The sequence below is a fragment of the Thamnophis sirtalis genome, unplaced genomic scaffold, assembly GCF_051295495.1.
Source record: "Thamnophis sirtalis isolate CommonGarterSnake01/CBP01778 unplaced genomic scaffold, rThaSir2_p1.2 scaffold_15, whole genome shotgun sequence".
NCBI classification, from domain to species: domain Eukaryota; kingdom Metazoa; phylum Chordata; class Lepidosauria; order Squamata; family Natricidae; genus Thamnophis; species Thamnophis sirtalis.
Window position 1 is genome coordinate 2,555,546 of NW_028261395.1, and position 19,482 is coordinate 2,575,027.

At 45.9% G+C, this 19,482-nt stretch overlaps 1 protein-coding gene across 1 annotated transcript; it reads left to right on the plus strand.

Annotated features, from left to right (window-relative positions):
- The first annotated feature begins 545 nt into the window (after window positions 1-545).
- CYP26A1 (cytochrome P450 family 26 subfamily A member 1) lies at window positions 546-18,660 on the plus strand. Its single transcript, XM_087702647.1, has 7 exons — window positions 546-796; window positions 915-1,139; window positions 3,707-4,003; window positions 4,956-5,105; window positions 8,575-8,709; window positions 10,880-11,032; window positions 18,189-18,660. Exons 1-7 carry the CDS (start codon window positions 605-607, stop codon window positions 18,522-18,524), a joined length of 1,488 nt encoding a protein of 495 aa, XP_087558773.1. The 5' UTR covers window positions 546-604; the 3' UTR covers window positions 18,525-18,660.
- Window positions 18,661-19,482: the final 822 nt, after the last annotated feature.

Here is a 19,482-nt window from a genome sequence, read left to right on the forward strand (position 1 = left end):
GGGATTTGAACAGCCGAACTGCAGAACTAGCAGTCAGCTGAAGTAGCCTGCAGCGCTGCATTTAACCACTGCGCCACCTTGGCTCCTGATGCCCGATCTCCCCAGGTGTCAAAGAGGACGGATCCCAGAACAGCCTCCTCGGGATCGGAGCTGCGCAACTCCCTTTCGTTTTTTCCGAAGGAGAATCCGCGCCCCCCACCCCCAATTAGCGGGGGATCCCGATCCCAGGGCCAGGAGGGGATCGGCCGGAGCTGCTCTTGGCTGGCCCGAGTGACGGGAGACTTTGGTGAAGGGGCGGGGAGGGGAAGGCGCAACCCCTCGCCCCCCCACCCCTTCTCCAAAGGCTTGGAGCCAGAGAGGGGCGGGGCGTAGGAAACGACGGGGCGGGGCTTGCTGGCCACCACCAGCCGCAATTAAAGCTGAACTTTGGATGAACTAATTGATGGTCCGGACCAAGATAAAGTGGGCAGCGACCTGGGGGCCAGGATGGGTATAAAAGGGGTCCCCGGAGCGGGGCTTAAGCCCTTAAGCGCTCGGCCAGAGGGAAGGCAAGTCCCCTGCCTCCGCTCCAGCCGTGGAAGCCAGGAGAGAGAGCCGCTGGAGAATGGGCTTCTCCTTCCTGCTGGCCAGCGCCCTGGGCACCCTCGTCCTGGTGCCCCTCTTCCTCTGCTTGGCCTCCATGAAGCTCTGGCACCTCTACTGCCTGCGGGGCCGCGATCCCGCTTGCCCCCTGCCGCTGCCCCCGGGCACCATGGGGCTGCCTTTCCTGGGGGAGACGCTCCAGCTGGTGCTGCAGGTAAGGCGAGGGGGGCGGCCGGCGGGAGAACCCCGCGCCCTCTCGGTTGGGGAGACCCCCCCGGGGTCCCGGATCCAAGCGCCCGGCTTCACTCCACTCCTCTCCCTTTCCTTCCCAGCGTCGGAAATTCCTGTCGATGAAGCGCCGGCAATACGGCCACGTCTACAAGACTCACCTCTTCGGGAGGCCGACGGTGCGGGTGATGGGGGTGGAGAACGTGCGGCACATCCTCCTGGGGGAGCACCGGCTGGTCGCCGTGCACTGGCCGGCTTCGGTGCGCATCATCCTGGGCTCCGGATGCCTCTCCAACCTGCACGACGGTCAGCACAAGCATCGCAAGAAGGTGAGCGGGTTGCGTGGCCAAGCAGCCCTTTGGCCCTGCCGGCCGGGGGTTTAGGACGTGGGGAAAGGGCCTCTGGCTCTCTTAAAGGCGGAGGAAGCTAGGGATCTGGATTCCTAATGGTTAGAGAGGAGGTGTGCGCATATGGATGAATGCATGTATGTACGTGATATGTTAAGTATATTGATATGGAAGCATAAATACCATCAAGATAGAATGGAGTTTGCTCAGAAGCGGAAATACACCAATGAGAGGAAGAGTGGGAAACAGAGGAGAAAAGAAAGATAGGAAGAGAGGGATAGGAGAGAGGAAGGGTGGGAAGCAGAGGAGAGAAGAAAGATGGGAAGAGAGGGATAGGAGAGAGGAAGAGTGGGAAACAGAGGAGAGAAGAAAGATGGGAAGAGAGGGATAGGAGAGAGGAAGAGTGGGAAGCAGAGGAGAGAAGAAAGATGGGAAGAGAGGGATAGGAGAGAGGAAGAGTGGGAAGCAGAGGAGAGAAGAAAGATGGGAAGAGAGGGATAGGAGAGAGGAAGAGTGGGAAAAAGAGGAGAGAAGAAAGGTGGGAAGAGAGGGATAGGAGAGAGGAAGAGGGGGAAACAGAGGAGAGAAGAAAGATGGGAAGAGAGGGATAGGAGAGAGGAAGAGTGGGAAACAGAGGAGAGAAGAAAGATGGGAAGAGACGGATAGGAGAGAGGAAGAGGGGGAAACAGAGGAGAGAAGAAAGATGGGAAGAGAGGGATAGGAGAGAGGAAGAGTGGGAAACAGAGGAGAGAAGAAAGATGGGAAGAGAGGGATAGGAGAGAGGAAGGGTGGGAAACAGAGGAGAGAAGAAAGATGGGAAGAGAGGGATAGGAGAGAGGAAGAGTGGGAAACAGAGGAGAGAAGAAAGATGGGAAGAGAGGGATAGGAGAGAGGAAGAGTGGGAAACAGAGGAGAGAAGAAAGATAGGAAGAGAGGGATAGGAGAGAGGGTAAGGGGGGAAGAGGAGGAGGATAAGGAGGAGTGGAATGAAGAGAGAGGAGAAGGAGAAAGGAAAGGGAAGTAGAGCAGAAAAGGATGATGGAGGGAAGAAAGGAGGTAGGAGAGAGGTAGAAGAAAGAGGTGTATGGAGAGCAGAAGAGCCAATAATGGGTTTTTATCTTTCTGGGCGTTGATGGCAAGAGGAACTGATGTAATTACTACTTAATACAATAGGATATTGGCTATGTAATAGTATATATATGTTATGAAAATGGAAAATAAAAATATTAGAACAAAACATGTGTGGCAGGGCAACCTAACTAAGGACCGGAGTCTTAGCTGAAAACCTTTATATACATGCATGCTTGCATTTGTGTTTATAGGTCCGTGTGTGTGTGTGTGTGTGTGTGTGTGTGTGTGTGTGTGTGTGTGTGTTTGTGGCTGGGCAACCTAAGAACCCAAGTCTTAGCTGGAAACCCTGAAGTGGACTGAAGTTTTAAGGAGACCGGCTAAGCCCCACTTTTTAATCTGAGCCCTGTGTCTTTTAGCTTGTAACTTTTTTAGCCAAAAGAAGAAGGAACACCCCCCCCCCCCCCCCCGCATTCAGAGATGGGCCTGCTTAGGAGCAAACCGCCCCCCCCTGTAAGGCTCCTTGTAAAAGGAAGAAGGGAAGGGAAAGAGGAGGATCTTAAAAACACATCTGGGGAAGGTCCTTTCCCATAAAACAAGCTCCCATAAAATGAACGGATGCCTTTGAGAACTCTTTTCCAGAAGCAAGGGGGGGGGCAATCTAGAGGCCATAAAGAGGGGTTGGCGCCCCGGCCCTCCACACCTTAAGGCTGATGATGAAATCCCCCCTCCCCTTTTCCAAAGTATTTCCTTTCCTTTCAAGTGGTTGGAAGGTGTGCCAAAAAAAAGGAGGGGTGTGTGCAGTCCAGGGATATTAAAAAAGTTGCTTTCTGTGTTCACTGGGGGCTAGTTGTAGAAGATTTGCAAAAGAGGGAGGTTTTTGTCCTGATGTGTATTTTAACACAATCCGCATTTTGACCACACTGGCCCTTCTCTGCTCTGGTTGAGGAAAATTGCTGACTTTTTCCTAGCTGGGTCAGTTTTAAAACAATAGTTTCTTGGCCCTTGTTCCTTTCTAGTCCACTTCTAGCGATGCAATTTCACGTTTTTGAGTCCTTGTCTGATGGCAGATAAATTCTGGTTCTGAGAACTTTCATTCCTCAATAATTTAGTCGTGTGAACATTGCAAAAATATTGTTGGGATTATGGATCTTTTTTTTTTTTCCTAGAAAAAAATTTTATTTTCCATTTTCATAGCACATAATCAGATGTATACTATTACATAGTCAATATCATGTTGTATTATTAAGTAATTACATCAATTCATCTTACCATCAACTACCAAAAAACCCCCAGTTATTGGCTCTTCTGCTCTCCATATTTATACCTTATCTGACACTTTCTTCCCCCTTTTTCCTCCCCCTTTCTACACCCTTTCTTCCCTCCATCATTGTCTACTCTTCTTCCCCTTCCTGCTATTGCTATCTGTTGTCTCCAAACTTTGACCAAACATTACCTCCTTTTTTCCCCCCCATTTTCAGGTCATTATGAAAGCTTTCTCCCGTGAAGCCTTGGAGCATTACACCCCGGTCATCCAGGAGGAAGTGTGCGCTTGCTTGAAGCGATGGCTCTTGGCTAGCTCTGCTAGTGGCTCTTGCCTATTGGTATACCCAGAAGTGAAGCGTCTCATGTTCCGCATTGCAATGCGCATTCTACTGGGATTCCAGCCCAATGAGGCCGGCTGCAAGCGTGAGCAGCAGCTGGTGGACACCTTTGAAGAGATGATCCGCAACCTTTTCTCCCTGCCGATTTATATGCCTTTCAGTGGCTTGTATAAGGTAAAGTTGTGAAGTCTGCCACTATTTGCGAATTTAGGCAATGGGATAGATATACTGCAGGGCAGTGGTGAAGTTCAAATTTTTTTACTACCGGTTCTGTGGGCGTGGCTTGGTGGGCGTGGCTTGGTGGGCGTGGTGTGGCTTGTGGGCGTGGCTTGGTGGGCATGGCTTGGTGGGCATGGCAGGGGAAGGATACTTCAAAATCTCCAAAATCTCCATTCCTCCCAACGGCCGATAAGATCTCACAGGTTGGGCCTTCTCCGAGTGCCGTCGACCGGACAATGCCGGCTGACGACCCCTCGGGGAAGGGCCTTCTCTGTTGCCGCTCCGGCCCTGTGGAACGATCTACCCCCAGAGATCCGGACCCTACCCACTCTCATGGCCTTCCGTAAAGCTATCAAAACCTGGCTTTTCCGGCAGGCCTGGGGCTGTTGACCTCATTGTTGAGGTCCAGCCCCCCCTTTGACTGGGTGCATGTTGTGTTTCTTCTTAATCTTGTTGTATCTTATTGTTTTAATCCCTTTTTAAAAATATTTTTCATTTCTGTAAGCCGCCCGGAGTCCTCCGCGATTGGGCGGCCTATAAATTCAAGAAATGAAATGAAATGAAAATGGACACCCCTGCTTTAGAGGGAAAAGTTGTGTTTCTCAGATCATGAATTATAGAGCCGAGGTGGCACAGTGGTAAAATGCAGCACTGCAGGCTACTTCAGCTGACTGCAGTTCGGCTGTTCAAATCTCACCGGCTCAGGGTTGACTCAGCCTTCCATCCTTCCGAGGTGGGTAAAATGAGGACCCAGATTGTTGTTGGGGGCAATATATGCTGACTCTGTAAACCGCTTAGAGAGGACTGAAAGCCCTATGAAGCGGTATATAAGTCTTAACTGCTATTGCTATTGCTATGAATACCGTCCTATCTTAAAAGACTCAAACAATCCTTCCTCTGTTTCCAGGGTTTGAAAGCCCGGAATGTCATCCACGCCAAAATTGAGGAGATCATCCGAGTGAAACTGGCTGAGAAGGAGCCCTCCAATGGCTATAAAGATGTGTTGCAGCTGTTGATAGAGCAGACCCAAAGCAGAGGGGAACAGCTCAACATGCAGGTGAGTCTCTCACCACCTGTCTGGAAGTCTCCAAAGTCCTATCTTCCTCTCTTTCTTCTCTCCTCTGCTTCCCACTCTTCTCCATCCTGTCTTCCCTCCATCATTTTCTACTCTACTTCCCCTTCCTTTCTCCTTCTCCTCTCTCCCCTTACCACTCCTCCTTATGCACCTCATCTTCCCCCCTCACCCTCTCTCCTGTGCCTCTCTTCCTATCTTTCTTCTCTCCTCTGCTTCCCACTCTTCTACATCCTGTCTTCCCTCCATCCTTTTCTACTCTACTTCCCCTTCCTTTCTCCTTCTCCTCTCTCCCCTTACCACTCCTCCTTATGCACCTCATCTTCCCCCCTCACCCTCTCTGCTATCCCTCTCTTCCTATCTTTCTTCTCTCCTCTGCTTCCCACTCTTCTACATCATGTCTTCCTTCCATCCTTTTCTACTCTACTTCCCCTTCCTTTCTCCTTCTCCTCTCTCCCCTTACCACTCCTCCTTATACACCCCATCTACCCCCCCTCACCCTCTCTCCTGTCCCTCTCTTCCTATCTTTCTTCTCTCCTCTGCTTCCAACTCTTCTACATCCTGTCTTCCCTTCATCATTTTCTACTCTACCTCCCCTTCCTTTCTCCTTCTCCTCTCTCCCCTTACCACTCCTCCTTATACACCTCATCTCCCCCCTCACCCTCTCTCTTGTCCCTCTCTTCCTATCTTTCTTCTCTCCTCTGCTTCCCACTCTTCCTCTCGTTCACTTGGTGTATTTCAGCTTCTGAGCAAACTCCCTTTTGTGTTGATGGTATTTATAATTCCATTTCAATATACATAAAAAAGAAAAAATAGCAGTATACATGTGAAATCATAATACCTTAAAATCCAACACCTCTCCTCCAACTTAGTAAACTCCTCTCCCTCCCCCCCCTCCCCCCAACCTCCCCCCCCCTGACTTCCCAGAACCAATACAAGGTATAAATCTTTAACAAATACAGTTTAAAATATACTTAAAGAGAAAGTAGAAAATTAATAACGTCTTTGAATTGAGTTTAGCTCCTTCTTGCTAGGCTAACTATAAACAATTTGTATCATTTCTAATCTTAATCATAAGCTATCTGAAATTTCCTAGACCCATATTTATTTTGAATGTAGTCAATCCATTTTTCCCCAGTCTCGTTTATATCTCTCGTTTGAGTAGTCCTTAAGATATGCAGATATTTTAGCCATCTCGGCTAAGTTTGTGACTTCCAATGTCCATTCTTGGATAGTAGGCAAATCTTCCTCCTTCCAGTATTGTGCCACCAACAATCTAGCTGCAGTTATCAAGTGCAAAATCAAGTTAACCTCTACTGCTGAACAGTCAGTAATTATACCTAACAAAAATAGCTTCAGATCGTATCAATCTTTCGCCTTTTAGTAAGAATTGATTATTAAGGAATAGTTCGTGCAATTATTTGGCTGCAGTATGCTGAATGCAGGAAAGCCAGATTGATAACTAGCAGCCCTTAAATATAAGTGGATCATTTATATCGCAGAAAGAACCAGCATGAAATTTCATGAGAATGTAGCTATTAGATTTAAACTTCTCTATGGGAGTTGCTATCTTATCACCAACCTTTAAGCAACCTTCTCTTTAAGGGAACTCAAGGGTTAAGTACATCGATCTCTCCATTTTTAAAACTAGCAATGGCAAATGTTGAAGTGTATAAGAGAATGTGGGAAATGGGTTGCAGGAGAAAATGTCCTTATTTGTAGTTCTTTCCTATAAATAGCAATAGCAATAGCAGTAGACTTATATACCGCTTCATAGGCCTTTCAGGCCTCTCTAAGCGGTTTACAGAGAGTCAGCATATTGCCCCCAACAATCTGGGTCCTCATTTTACCCACCTCGGAAGGATGGAAGGCTGAGTCAACCCTGAGCCGGTGAGATTTGAACCGCTGACCTGCTGATCTAGCAGTAGCCTGCAGTGCTGCATTTAACCACTGCGCCACCTTGGCTCACTAAACAAGGGTGTACAGGCAATTCTTGACTTACAACAAGTTTGCTTAGCAACAATCCAAAGTTACAACAACATTGAAAAAAGTTACTTATGACTGTTTTTTTTCCGCACAACCATTGGAGCATCCCCCTGGTCACATGATGAAAATTTGAGTTCTTGGCAATTAGTTCATCAATAATTTGGACAAGGGGATAGATGGGGAATTCATCAAATTTGCAGATGACACCAAGCTGGCAGGAATAGCCAACAATCCAGAAGACTTAAGGCTTAAGATACAGAAGGATCTTGACAAACTTGAACATTGGGCACTATCTAATAAAATGAAATTCAATGGTGAAAAGAGTAAGGTTCTGCATTTAGGCAACAAAAACGAAATGCACAGGTACAGGATAGGTGGTACCTTGCTCAATAGTAGTAACTATGAGAGGGATCTTGGAGTCCTAGTGGAGAACCATTTAAATAGGAGCCAGCCGTGGGCAGCAGCTGCCAAAAAAGCCAACACAGTTCTAGGCTGCATCAACAGAGGGATAGAATCAAGATCAGATGTCTATATACTGAAGGATCTTGACAAACCTGAACATTGGGCACTATCTAATAAAATGAAATTCAATGGTGAAAAGAGTCAGGTTCTACATTTAGGCAAGAAAAACGAAATGCAAGTACAGTGTAGGTGGTACCTTCCTTAATAGTAATAACTTTGTTCTACCCTCAGGTGCCTTGGAGAATAGTTTGACTCCCTCTTCTTTGTGGCAACCCCTGAGATATTGGAAGACTGCTATCATGTCTCCCCTGGTCCTCCTTTTCATTAAACTAGACCTACCCAGTTCCTGCAACCGTTCTTCATGTGTTTTAGTCTCCAGTCCCCTAATCATCTCTGTTGCCCTTCTCTGCACTCTTTCTAGAGTCTCCACATCTTTTCTACATTGTGGTGACCAGAACTGAATGCAGTATTCCAAGTGTGGCCTTACCAAGGCATTATAAAGTGGTATTAACACTTCACATGATCTTGATTCTATCCCTCTGTGTATGTAGCCTAGAACTGTGTTGGCTTTTTTGGCAGCTGCTGCACGCGGCTGGCTCCTCTTTAAATGGTTGTCCACTAGGACTCCAAGATCCCTCTCACAGTTACTACTGTTGAGCAAGGTACCACCTATACTGTGCCTGTGCATTTCGTTTTTCTGATTGAGGGACAACATGTGGCTGGTTGAGAATAGGAAGAAGATACCTGCATCAGCCACGAAAGGCTTTTGGAGAAAGGGGAAGCCATGATGGGAAGGAAGTTTATGGAAGTTCCTGGATGGAAAGGAGGGAATGGGTGATGCCAATCTAAAGAAAAGGACCATCAGCATTACGACTCTTCCAACCAAACATTTCTGCATGCAGACTTAGGGGTGTGGCTCTCAGCATCTGCATGCAGAACTTGACTCGAAAATATCTTGTCGTGCAAAATACGACCTGATCATTTTTTTCTCTCCTTCCTCTTAAAGGAACTAAAGGAATCGGCAACTGAACTTCTCTTTGGTGGGCATGAGACCACAGCTAGTGCAGCTACATCCTTGCTTATCTACCTCAGCCTTCATCCTCAAGTGCTACAAAAAGTGAGAAAAGAATTGCAAGAGAAGGTGGGTTTTGCTTTCAAGGTCTAGGCGGGCACCTTGGACAGGAGCACGGAGGAGAATTAGTAATTTAATAAATTTATATGCCGCCCCAATCCCGTAGGACTCCGAGCGGCTTACAGAAACAAGATAAAAAGTTAAAAATAAAAAAGAAACAAATTAAAAACAACAACACACCATACATTCCATCTAGGTGGGGCTGGACATGGTTCATGAAGTCAACAGCCCAGGCCTGCCGGAATAGCCAGGTTTTAGTGGCTCTTTGGAAGGCCGAGAGAGTGGGGAGGGTCCGGATCTCTACAGGTAGATCGTTCCACAGGGTTGGAGCAGCTACAGAGAAGGCCCTCCCCCGAGGGGCCGCCAGCCGGCATTGTCCGGTCGACGGCACTCGGAGAAGGCCCAACCTGTGAGATCTTATCGGTCGTTGGGAGGTATGTGGCAGGAGGCGGTCTCTCAGGTAGCCAGGTCCCAAGCCATGTAGGGCTTTAAAAGTAATGACTAGCACCTTGAAGCACGTTCGGAGACCAATAGGAAGCCAGTGCAGCTCGCGGAGGATGGGTGTAACATGGGTGTATCTAGGTACACCCGATATCGCTCGCGCGGCTGCATTCTGGACCAACTGTAGTCTCCGAACACTTTTCAGGGGCAGCCCCATGTAGAGCGCATTACAGTAATCGAGCCTAGAGGTGACGAGGGCGTGAGTGACCATTCGGAGTGCCTCCCGGTCCAGGTAGGGCCGCAACTGGTGCACCAGGCGAACCTGGGCAAAAGCTCCCCTGGTCACAGCCGACAGATGGTGTTCTAACGTCAGAATGACCTAGCCTAAAAAGGACAGGTCTCGGTAGTGGGTAGCTGTAGCCTTTTAATTGATTTTAATCATGGATTGAATCAGTCCAGATATTGTTATTCCTCAAAGATAGCAATAGCAGTTAGACTTATATACCGCTTCATAGGGCTTTCAGCCCTCTCTAAGCGGTTTACAGAGTCAGCATATATCACCCACACAGTCTGGCTCCTCATTTCACCCACCTCGGAAGGATAGAAGGCTGAGTCAACCTTGAGCCGGTGAGATTTGAACCGCCGAACTGCAGATAGCAGTCAGCTGAAGTGGCCTGCAGTACTGCACTCTAACCACTGCGCCACCTCGGCTCAAGATGGCTACTTTTCATTGGCTGAGGGTCACAGTTAAATCTTTAGAGGGTTTCAAATTGATTATTATGCAGAGTTGAGATTTCTTTGTGCTTTTAAAAATATAACCTGCCCATATTTAGGGCTTACAATTACAATTCTCATGCGTTTCCAGCTTCAAAAACGATAAGAAAACGGACTGTATCTTTGTGTGTATGCATACAAATATATTCAAGTATTTTTGATTAAATCTTCTATTGGATGGCTTAATCCAATGATGTAACTATGAACAATGCAGTAACCTATGCAATTGATGTGGAATATTTTTACTCTGTTTTCAAATTAGGCAAAAATAGTATTTGGCCTTTTTCGGTGTACATCCATGTTATGTACACTTTGCCGAGGTGGCGCAGTGGTTAAATGCAGCACTGCAGGCTACTTCAGCTGACTGCAGTTCTGCAGTTCGGCGGTTCAAATCTCACCGGCTCAAGGTTGACTCAGCCTTCCATCCTTCCGAGGTGGGTAAAATGAGGACCCAGATTGTTGGGGGCAATATGCTGACTCTCTGTAAACCGCTTAGAGAGGCCTGAAAGGCCTATGAAGCGGTATATAAGTCTACTGCTATTGCTATTGCTATTGCTATTCCATCCTTCCGAGGTGGGTGAAATGAGGACCCGGATTGTTGTTGTGGGCGATATGCTGACTCTGTAAACCGCTTAGAGAGGGCTGAAAGCCCTATGAAGCGGTATATAAGTCTAACTGCTAACTGCTATTTCAGGAAACCCAGCCACATGAGCAAAAATCTTTTGAACTCCCGAGGAGAAAATGCAACATAGCAGGAAGGCTGAGGAAAAGAAAAGAAAAAGTAAATTAAACTAGGTTTATGCACAGAAAACACTGAGGATTTTCGGTTTAGTCGACAAGGGTTCCTTCCTCCGTGAATAGCCTGTTGGAGAGATGCTGCATATTTTTGTAATTTCTGTTAGTCAAAGAGGTCTCCGTTTTACATCTCTTTTAATATTTATCACGACGTATGCTCTGCTTCCAGGGGTTATTGGGCAACTGCAGTCAAGAGAAGCCTTTGGGGATGGAAGTCCTGGAGCAGCTGAAATACACTGGCTGTGTGGTCAAAGAGACTATCCGGCTGAGCCCGCCAGTTCCAGGAGGGTTTAGGGTAGCCCTCAAAACGTTTGAGCTCAATGTAAGTAAGAGATGTTCGTGGCTTCCTATTTCCAAAGGTTTTACTTCTTTTAAAACACACAAATATTTCATCATTCCTCAATCATTAAAACATCGAAGTACAATTTTTTTTGTATGCCCCTCCCTCCCTCCATCCCCCTACCCACCTCCTCCTACCCCCCCCCCGACTTCCCAGAACCCGTACACGGTATGGATTTCTAACAAACACAGTCTAAAATCTATTGAGAAAAAAGAAATAAAGAAATTAATGACATCTCTACATTGATCTTAGCTTCTTCTTGCTGAGCTAACTTTAAACAATTTAAATCATTTCTGATCTTAAGCGTAGGCTAACTGGAATTTCTTGGTCCCGTATTTGTTTTGTATATAGTCAATCCATTTTTTCCCAGTCTCGTTTATATCTCTCATTTGAGTGATCTTTAAGATATGCCGATATTTTAGCCGTCTCGGCTAAGTTTGTGACTTTCAATGTCCATTCTTGGGTTGTAGGCAAGTCTTCCTTCTTCCAGTATTGCGCCACCTAGAGTCTTGCCGCCGTTATTAGGTGCAGAATCAAGTTAGTCTCTGCCACTGTAAAGTCAGTACATATACCTAGTAAGAATAAAATTTTCTTTCAGGTTTTGAGCTTGTGTAAATTTCACATTTCTTACCCAGATTCTTTCCCATGTATCCAACATTATTGGTTCTTCAATATTTTGAGCCCATTTTATCATACAATCTTTAAGTTCGTGGCTTCCTAAATGCGTCTCCTCTGTAAGGTCGATGATTTCGAAGACTTAATAATTTTCAAAATATATTTCAATACTTCTCCGCCTGAACATTTTACGTGTGGAATTGCTTGATCCATGGCCTGAACCAAAGGATGATGTTTGAAATGTTTCAATCCATGCGTGGAATGAGATGGTCCATGAATGGATTTGCTCTGTGAAGAAATGCTTGGGTCGTAAAAAAGTGGGAATGAGCGTTGGACCATTAATAACAATGGCTTAGGTGAGGAAAAACCTGACCCGTCAAAACCGCGGTAGAATAAAGCGCGCCCGACGAAAGCGCGTACGTGACGTCATCAGCAGCGCGACGAAAAAAATTAAAAATAAATTAAATTAAAATTAAAATTAAATTAAAGCAAGCCGATTCACATAAAGGTAAGGGTTAGGGTTAGGGTTAGGGTTAGGTTAAGGGTTAGGGTTAGGGTTAGGTTAAGCGTTAGGGTTAGGTTTAGGGTTAGGTTCAGGGTTAGCGTTAGGTTTAGCGTTAGGTTTAGCGTTAGGTTAAGGGTTAGGTTTAGGGTTAGGTTTAGGGTTAGGTTTGGGGGGGTTAGGGTAAGGTTTTCGCTTTAATTTTAAATTTACCGCTCACAGCGCGATGTTTTCGTCGCGCTGTGATGACGTCACGTACGCGCTTTCGTCGAGCGCGCTTTATTCCACCGCGGTTTTGTGGTGGAACCGAGGAAAAACACTGGGAAAATTTAGGGCTTCGGTCTGGTGAAAGGAGAGAAGGAAATGCACAGTATTCTGGCCATATATAGTATTTTGCTTTCAGTATTTTGTCTTGCTCGAAGAATCTGAACTGAATTTATCTTTCAGTTGTGCCGAATTATGGCTAATCTGAGATGGTTCAGTCAAATTTCCAGGATGCAAAATTAAACACGTCCGTCTGTTTTAGGCACACTTGTAGTGTTCAGGCTCATAACTAAGAATGTTATTAACTAAGCTGACTATATCATTATCGAAGGACAAGAGGAGGTATTAAATCCATTGAGCAATAAATGCCCCTTGCTGCTATAATAAAAATGGTTCCACCACAAAACCGCGGTAGACTAAAGCGCGCTCGACGAAAGCGCGTACGTGACGTCATCACAGCGCGACGAAAACGGCACGCTGTGAGCGGTAAATTTAAAATTAACGCGAAAACCTTACCCTAACCCCCCCAAACCTAACCCTAACCCTAACCCTAAGCCTAACCCTTAACCTAACCCTAAACCTATCCCTAAACCTAACCCTTAGCCTAACGCTAAACCTAACACTAACCCTTAACCTAACCCTAACCCTAACCCTAACCCTAACCCTAACCCTAACCCTTAACCTAACCCTAAACCTAACCCTTAACCTAACCCTAAACCTAACCCTAACGCTTAACGTAACCCTAAACCTAAACCTAACCCTAACCCTAACCCCAAACCTAACCCTTACCTTTATGTGAATCGGCTTGCTTTAATTTAATTTTAATTTAATTTATTTTTAATTTTATTTGTCGCGCTGCTGATGACGTCACGTACGGGCTTTGATCGGGCGTGCTTTAGTGGACCGCGGTTTTGACGGGTCACGATAAAAATAAATGCTCAAATCCTCCGACAGTCCATTGTGCACCAGGGTAGTGCATCTGTTGAAAACTAATTTTCCTATTCTGATGGCAAGTCAAGTGTTATTTTTGGCAGAGATTGTGGTTTGGAATATCATGGCTTGCGATGCTTGTGGAAGTAAATGAAGGGACAATTAATAGAGTACTACAGTAAACATTTCTTGGGCCTTTCAAAAAATATACTTCATAAATGGAAAGCAGTACAAATATTCAGGAAAATCATACTGTGTTGCAATGGGCACACGCACACAGACATTAAGTAGGCATTAGAATACTTTTTTTATTCTTTAAACTTGCTTCTCCACTGGTTTGATAACTGATGAGGTTCCATAATTTGTTTTGTTGTGTTAGAATAAATTTCTGCATTGGCAATCCATTCATTGAAGAAGAATAAAGAAATAGGTGGCTTAATGGGGTGTTAACATTAGGCATATTAGGTAAAGAGCCGAGGTGGCGCAGTGGTTAGGGTGCAGTACCGCAGGCCACTTCAGCTGACTGCTATCTGCAGTTCAGCGGTTCTAATCTCACTGGCTCAAGGTTGACTCAGCCTTCCATCCTTCCGAGGTGGGTGAAATGAGGACCCAGACTGTGGGGGCTGATATGCTGACTCTGTAAACAGCTTATAGAAGGCTGAAAGCCCTATGAAGCGGTATATAAGTCTAACTGCTATTGCTATTAGAATACTTTTTTTTATTCTTTAAACTTGCTTCTCCACTGGTTTGATAACTGACGAGGTTCCATCATTTGTTTTGTTGTGTTAGAATAAATTCCTGCATTCACTGAAGAAGAATAAAGAAATAGGTGGCTTAATGGGGTGTTAACATTAGGTATAATTATATACATACACACAGATATGTGCATGTTGGATGTGGTATCACCTCCTTCTGAACCAGGAATTCACCTCTGAGCAGAAGATTTGGACTTGTACTTAGTAGGTCCCAAATGCTTGTTGTATGTGCCTAGGTAGTAATTCTTGAAATTATGTCTATCTCTCAGCAAGTAATCAATTCAGAAGAATAACCACACAAAGAAGCTCGGTTGTATGAATGAGTCATTCTTGGTGGGTTTGAGTAGAGCCTGGAGACTTAGATCTATATGACAAGAAGTCGTTGATGAGAGCCGAGGTGGCGCAGTGGTTAAATGCAGCACTGCAGGCTACTGCTAGATCAGCAGTTCAGCGGTTCAAATCTCACCGGCTCAGGGTTGACTCAGCCTTCCATCCTTCCGAGGTGGGTAAAATGAGGACCCAGATTGTTGGGGGCGATATGCTGACTCTCTGTAAACCGCTTAGAGAGGGCTGAAAGCCCTATGAAGCGGTATATAAGTCTAACTGCTATTGCTATTGCTCTAGTATCTTATTAAGATAGAATGTCTTCTCAATGCCTTTGTGGTAAAGTTCATTTGTTCAAAGTGGCCACTTTCCCACGTGACTCCAGTGACTGCAACCGTCTCTCCCTTGTGCCCTCTTGCGATGCTGAAATGGCAGTTTCTGGAATTCCCTCAGTCAACATGGCCTTCGTTTTTATTGTTGTGTGTATCAAATATATAAGTATATACACAATAGAGAGATACAAAGTGAGTGTATGTGGGGAAGTATAGTTAGGACAGGTTAGCAAAAGTAAGGGAATAAGAAATGATACTAAATTATGTCTGGGTTGGCGGAAATACCATCCCAAGGAAACATAAACTGAGATTTAAAATAGACACACCAACAACAATAGGAAAAATAAAGGGAGAGGGGAGGAGAGAGTGAAAGGAAGACGGGGGAAAGAAGAAAGAGGTAAGGAGAGGAGGATGGAATGGAGAGAAAGAGGAGGAGAGAGGGTAGAAAGGGGAAGAGGAAGAGCAGGAGTAGGAGAAAGGTACGGGAAGAAGGAAGGGGAAGGAGAGGAGGAAGGAGGAAAGTAGAGAAGGGAGGGAGGGAGAAAGGAAAGGGAAAGGCGGATGGAAGGGAGAGAAAAGGAAGGAGAGAGGGTAGGAAGGGAAAGATGAAGAGTAGGAGCAAAGGAGAGGTAAGGGAAGAAGGAAGGGGAAGGAGAGGAGGAAGGAGGAAAGTAGAGAAGGGAGGGAGGGAGAAAGGGAAAGGAAAGGAGGATGGAAGGGAGAGAAAAGGAAGGAGAAAGGGTAGGAAGGGAAAGAGGAAGAGCAGGAGCAAAGGAGAGGTAAGGGAAGAGAGAGTGAAAAGAAAGAGGTAAGAAGAGGAGGATGGAAAGGAGGAAGAGAGAGGCTATGAAGGGGAAGAGGAAGAGCGCGAGTAGGAGAAAGGTACAGGAAGAAGGAAGGGAAAGGAGAGGAGGAAGAAAGGAGAGAAGGGAGGGAGGGAGAAAAGAAAGGGAAAATAAGGTGGTGTTACAACAGGAGGAAGGGATGGTAAACAAAGCAACCCAAACTGTATATTATAACCTATTAAATGAAATAATAAATGTATAAGAATGATAAATGTTAAAACACCTGTAACCAAACGACATGCTGTATGTGATGATGGTTTTTTTTTGTCTCTGTGTGTGTGTGTTGTTGTTTTTTAAATTATTATTGTGTGTATGTGTGGTTTATGTAATAAAAATAAAATTAGAAAAAAACATGGCCTTTCAGCCAAGCTGCAGAAGGCTGTTGCACATCATACTTGTCCATATTAATCACTGAAGGTCAGTCTTTGCCCCAGTGACCTTCCCTCTGTAAGTGCCAGGGGTCAGTAAACTTTGGGTAAACTTTGAGCTTTGCAAAGGTATAAAGCGTTGGGGGAAATAAAAAGTTCAGAATTACCTGAGCTGCAATAGGTAGACAATTAGACGGAATTGCCCTCTTGTTTGAGGTCAATCATCTTTCTTTATAGTGGTTCTTTTAACTGCTTGTTACTCAGTTATGTATATGGACTTAGGAAGCAGTGATCGACAGGGGATTTAGTAAAAAAATGCCTGTGTTATTGTTGATAGTTAGCCTAGCAAGGAGGAGCTAAGCTCAATTCAAAGACGTTATTAATTTTCTACTTTCTCTTTAAGTATATTTTAAACTGTTTTTGTTAAAGATTTATACCTTGTATTGGTTCTGGGAAGTCAGGGGGGGGGGAGTTGGGGGGATTGGGGAGGGAGGGGGGGAGGGAGAGGAGTTTACTAAGTTGGAGGAGGGGTGTTGGACTTTAAGGTATTATGATTGTACATGTATACTGCTATTTTTTATTTTTTATGCATATTGAAATGGAATTATAAATACCATCAACACAAAAGGGACTTTGCTCAGAAGCTGAAATACACCAAGTGAATGAGAGGAAGAGTGGGAAGCAGAGGAGAGAAGAAAGATAGGAAGAGAGGGACAGGAGAGAGTGGGAGGGGGAAGACGAGGTGTATAAGGAGGAGTGGTAAGGGGAGAGAGGAGAAGGAGAAAGGAAGGGGAAGAAGAGTAGAAAAGGATGGAGGGAAGACAGGATGTAGAAGAGTGGGAAGCAGAGGAGAGAAGAAAGAGAGGAAGAGAGGGACGGGAGAGAGGGTGAGAGGGGAAGACGAGGTGTATAAGGAGGAGTGTTAAGGGGAGAGAGGAGAAGGAGAAAGGAAGGGGAAGAAGAGTAGAAAAGGATGGAGGGAAGACAGGATGTAGAAGAGTGGGAAGCAGAGGAGAGAAGAAAGATAGGAAGAGAGGGATAGGAGAGAGGGTGAGGGGGGAAGATGAGGTGTATAAGGAGGAGTGGTAAGGGGAGAGAGGAGAAGGAGAAAGGAAGGGGAAGTAGAGTAGAAAAGGATGGAGGGAGGAAAGGATGTAGAAAGGGGGAGGAGAGAGGGGGAAGAAAGTGTCAGATAAGGTATAAATATGGTGGCTGGAGAGCAGAAGAGCCAATAACTGTTTTTTTCCCCCCTTTGGTAGATGATGGTAAGATGAATTAATGTAATTACTTAATAATACAACATGATATTGATTATGTAATAGTATATGCTATGAAAATGGAAATAATTATTTTTTTCTATGCAAAAAAAAATGGCTGTGTTGTGGCCTGTCAGCCACCGGTCCCTCCAGCAGCCAAATCAGAGGGGGTGTAGGAGTCAGGGTTAGCATCAAGGCAACCCGAGGGGGAAGAGGGAATGGAGCTGGCAGAGAGAGAGAGAGAGAGAGGGGGAGAGGGAGAGAGAGAGAGAGAGAGCGCCTGGGCCATCCATCAGTCCTCAGATGGAGAGTCAACAGCCCCCAGGTCTGGAGGTGGCTGATGAGGAAGAGGAGGAACAGGTGGGTCCAATGCCTGACATGCGGATGCGCAGAAGGCAGAGGAGAGGAGAGCAGTGGAAATCTATGGGCCGGTCCTTGGGACGGAAGCCCCACCACTGCTAGCGAAGCCCCACCCTAGCTCTGGGGATAAAAGGCAGGCGGTAGAGATGAATAGATGGGGCAGAGGAGAGGAGAGCAGTGGAAATCTATGGGCCGGTCCTTGGGACGGAAGCCCCACCACTGCTAGCGAAGCCCCACCCTAGCTCTGGGGATAAAAGGCAGGCGGTAGAGATGAATAGATGGGGCAGAGGAGAGGAGAGCAGTGGAAATCTATGGGCTGGTCCTTGGGACGGAAGTCCCACCGCTGCTAGCAAAGCCCCACCCTAACTCTGGAGATAAAAGGCAGGGGGTGGAGATGAATAGATGTGGCAGAGGAGAGGAGAGCAGTAGAAATCTATGGGCCGGTCCTTGGGACGGAAGAGCCACCGTTGCTAGCTTCAACTACAGAGGGTTTGTGGTGTTTGGGGAGCTGGGTCAGCCCAGGTTGGTTCTACGCAGCAATTGCCTATAACGCTGGTTCGTGTCACCATTTGTCTTTCTTCTTATAGGGGTACCAGATCCCAAAAGGCTGGAACGTCATATACAGCATCAGCGACACTCACAACGTTGCCGAGATCTTCACCAACAAGGAAGAATTCAACCCTGACCGTTTCATGGCTCCTTTCCCGGAAGACGCGTCCCGGTTTAGCTTCATTCCTTTCGGAGGAGGCTTGAGAAGCTGTGTGGGCAAAGAGTTCGCCAAACTTCTTCTCAAAGTCTTCACGGTGGAGTTGGCCCGGAACTGTGATTGGCAGCTTTTAAACGGGCCTCCGATAATGAAGACGGGCCCAACCGTTTACCCAGCAGACAATCTTCCCGCAAAGTTTACCACCTTCAAAGGTTGAGACGAAGGAATTCCATTTTTAAAGTTTGCACAGTGGGCTTTCTGTAATGTCTCGCGCTCCATGTTGTACAATTAACTTTATATGAAGTTGTAATAGCTATTTATAAAGGGTTCTTTTAAAAAACGTTTCTTATATTAAACTTAGGTTTTTTGTTTTTTTTTAAAGCAAGGGATCCTTGGGGTTCATAACTGGATAAATTTTATTTCTATAAAAATAAAAGTTTTATTTAAGGAGCCTATTCGAAACTTTTTGTAAGTAATTATGGGGGAATAGTGGAGGAACTGGGCATGTTTAAGCACAGTTCTGAAGACTTAATATTGCTCGCATTTAGAGACCATTGCAATCATGAAGCAGTCTCAGCATGAGACGAGGTGGCGCAGTGGTTAGAGTGCAGCACTGCAGGCTACTTCAGCTGACTGCTAGTTCTGCAGTTCGGCGGTTCAAATCTCACCGGCTCAAGATTGACTCAGCCTTCCATCCTTCCGAGGTGGGTGAAATGAGGACCTGGATTGTTGTTGGGGGCGATATGCTGACTCTGTAAAACCGCTTAGAGAGGGCTGAAAGCCCTATGAAGCGGTATATAAGTCTAACTGCTATTGCTATTGCTATGTCAAAAGACAAAAACTGCACGCAAACATTTAAAGCAGGGGGTCTCCAACCTTGTCAACGTTTAAGACTTGCGGACTTCAACTCCCAGAATTCTTCAGCCAGCTTAAAGTTCACAAGGTTGGAGACCCCTGGTTTAAAGGACACAGTTAAAATTAAACTTGAATCCGTAACCCCAGTGTAGTATCATAGGCCAGACACCCTCCAGAAGACTTCACTGTGAACTGCTTATGGGAACCAGTCCAAAAGGGACTCTGCTGGTTGTCCATTGAGAGATTGTCCCCAAGGTCTGATGTTACCTCTGAAAAGCGGTGCCAAGTCTTAGGCCCCCTCATCTCCACGAAGTGGAGAG

Bases quoted from the DNA above. Each gene is read 5' to 3' on its own strand.
- CYP26A1 (XM_087702647.1), top strand. From the start codon at position 605: ATGGGCTTCTCCTTCCTGCTGGCCAGCGCCCTGGGCACCCTCGTCCTG. The intron at 4,004-4,955 runs GTAAAGTTGTGA...CTCTGTTTCCAG, and splicing joins CTTTCAGTGGCTTGTATAAG to GGTTTGAAAGCCCGGAATGT. The intron at 5,106-8,574 runs GTGAGTCTCTCA...TTCCTCTTAAAG, and splicing joins GGGAACAGCTCAACATGCAG to GAACTAAAGGAATCGGCAAC.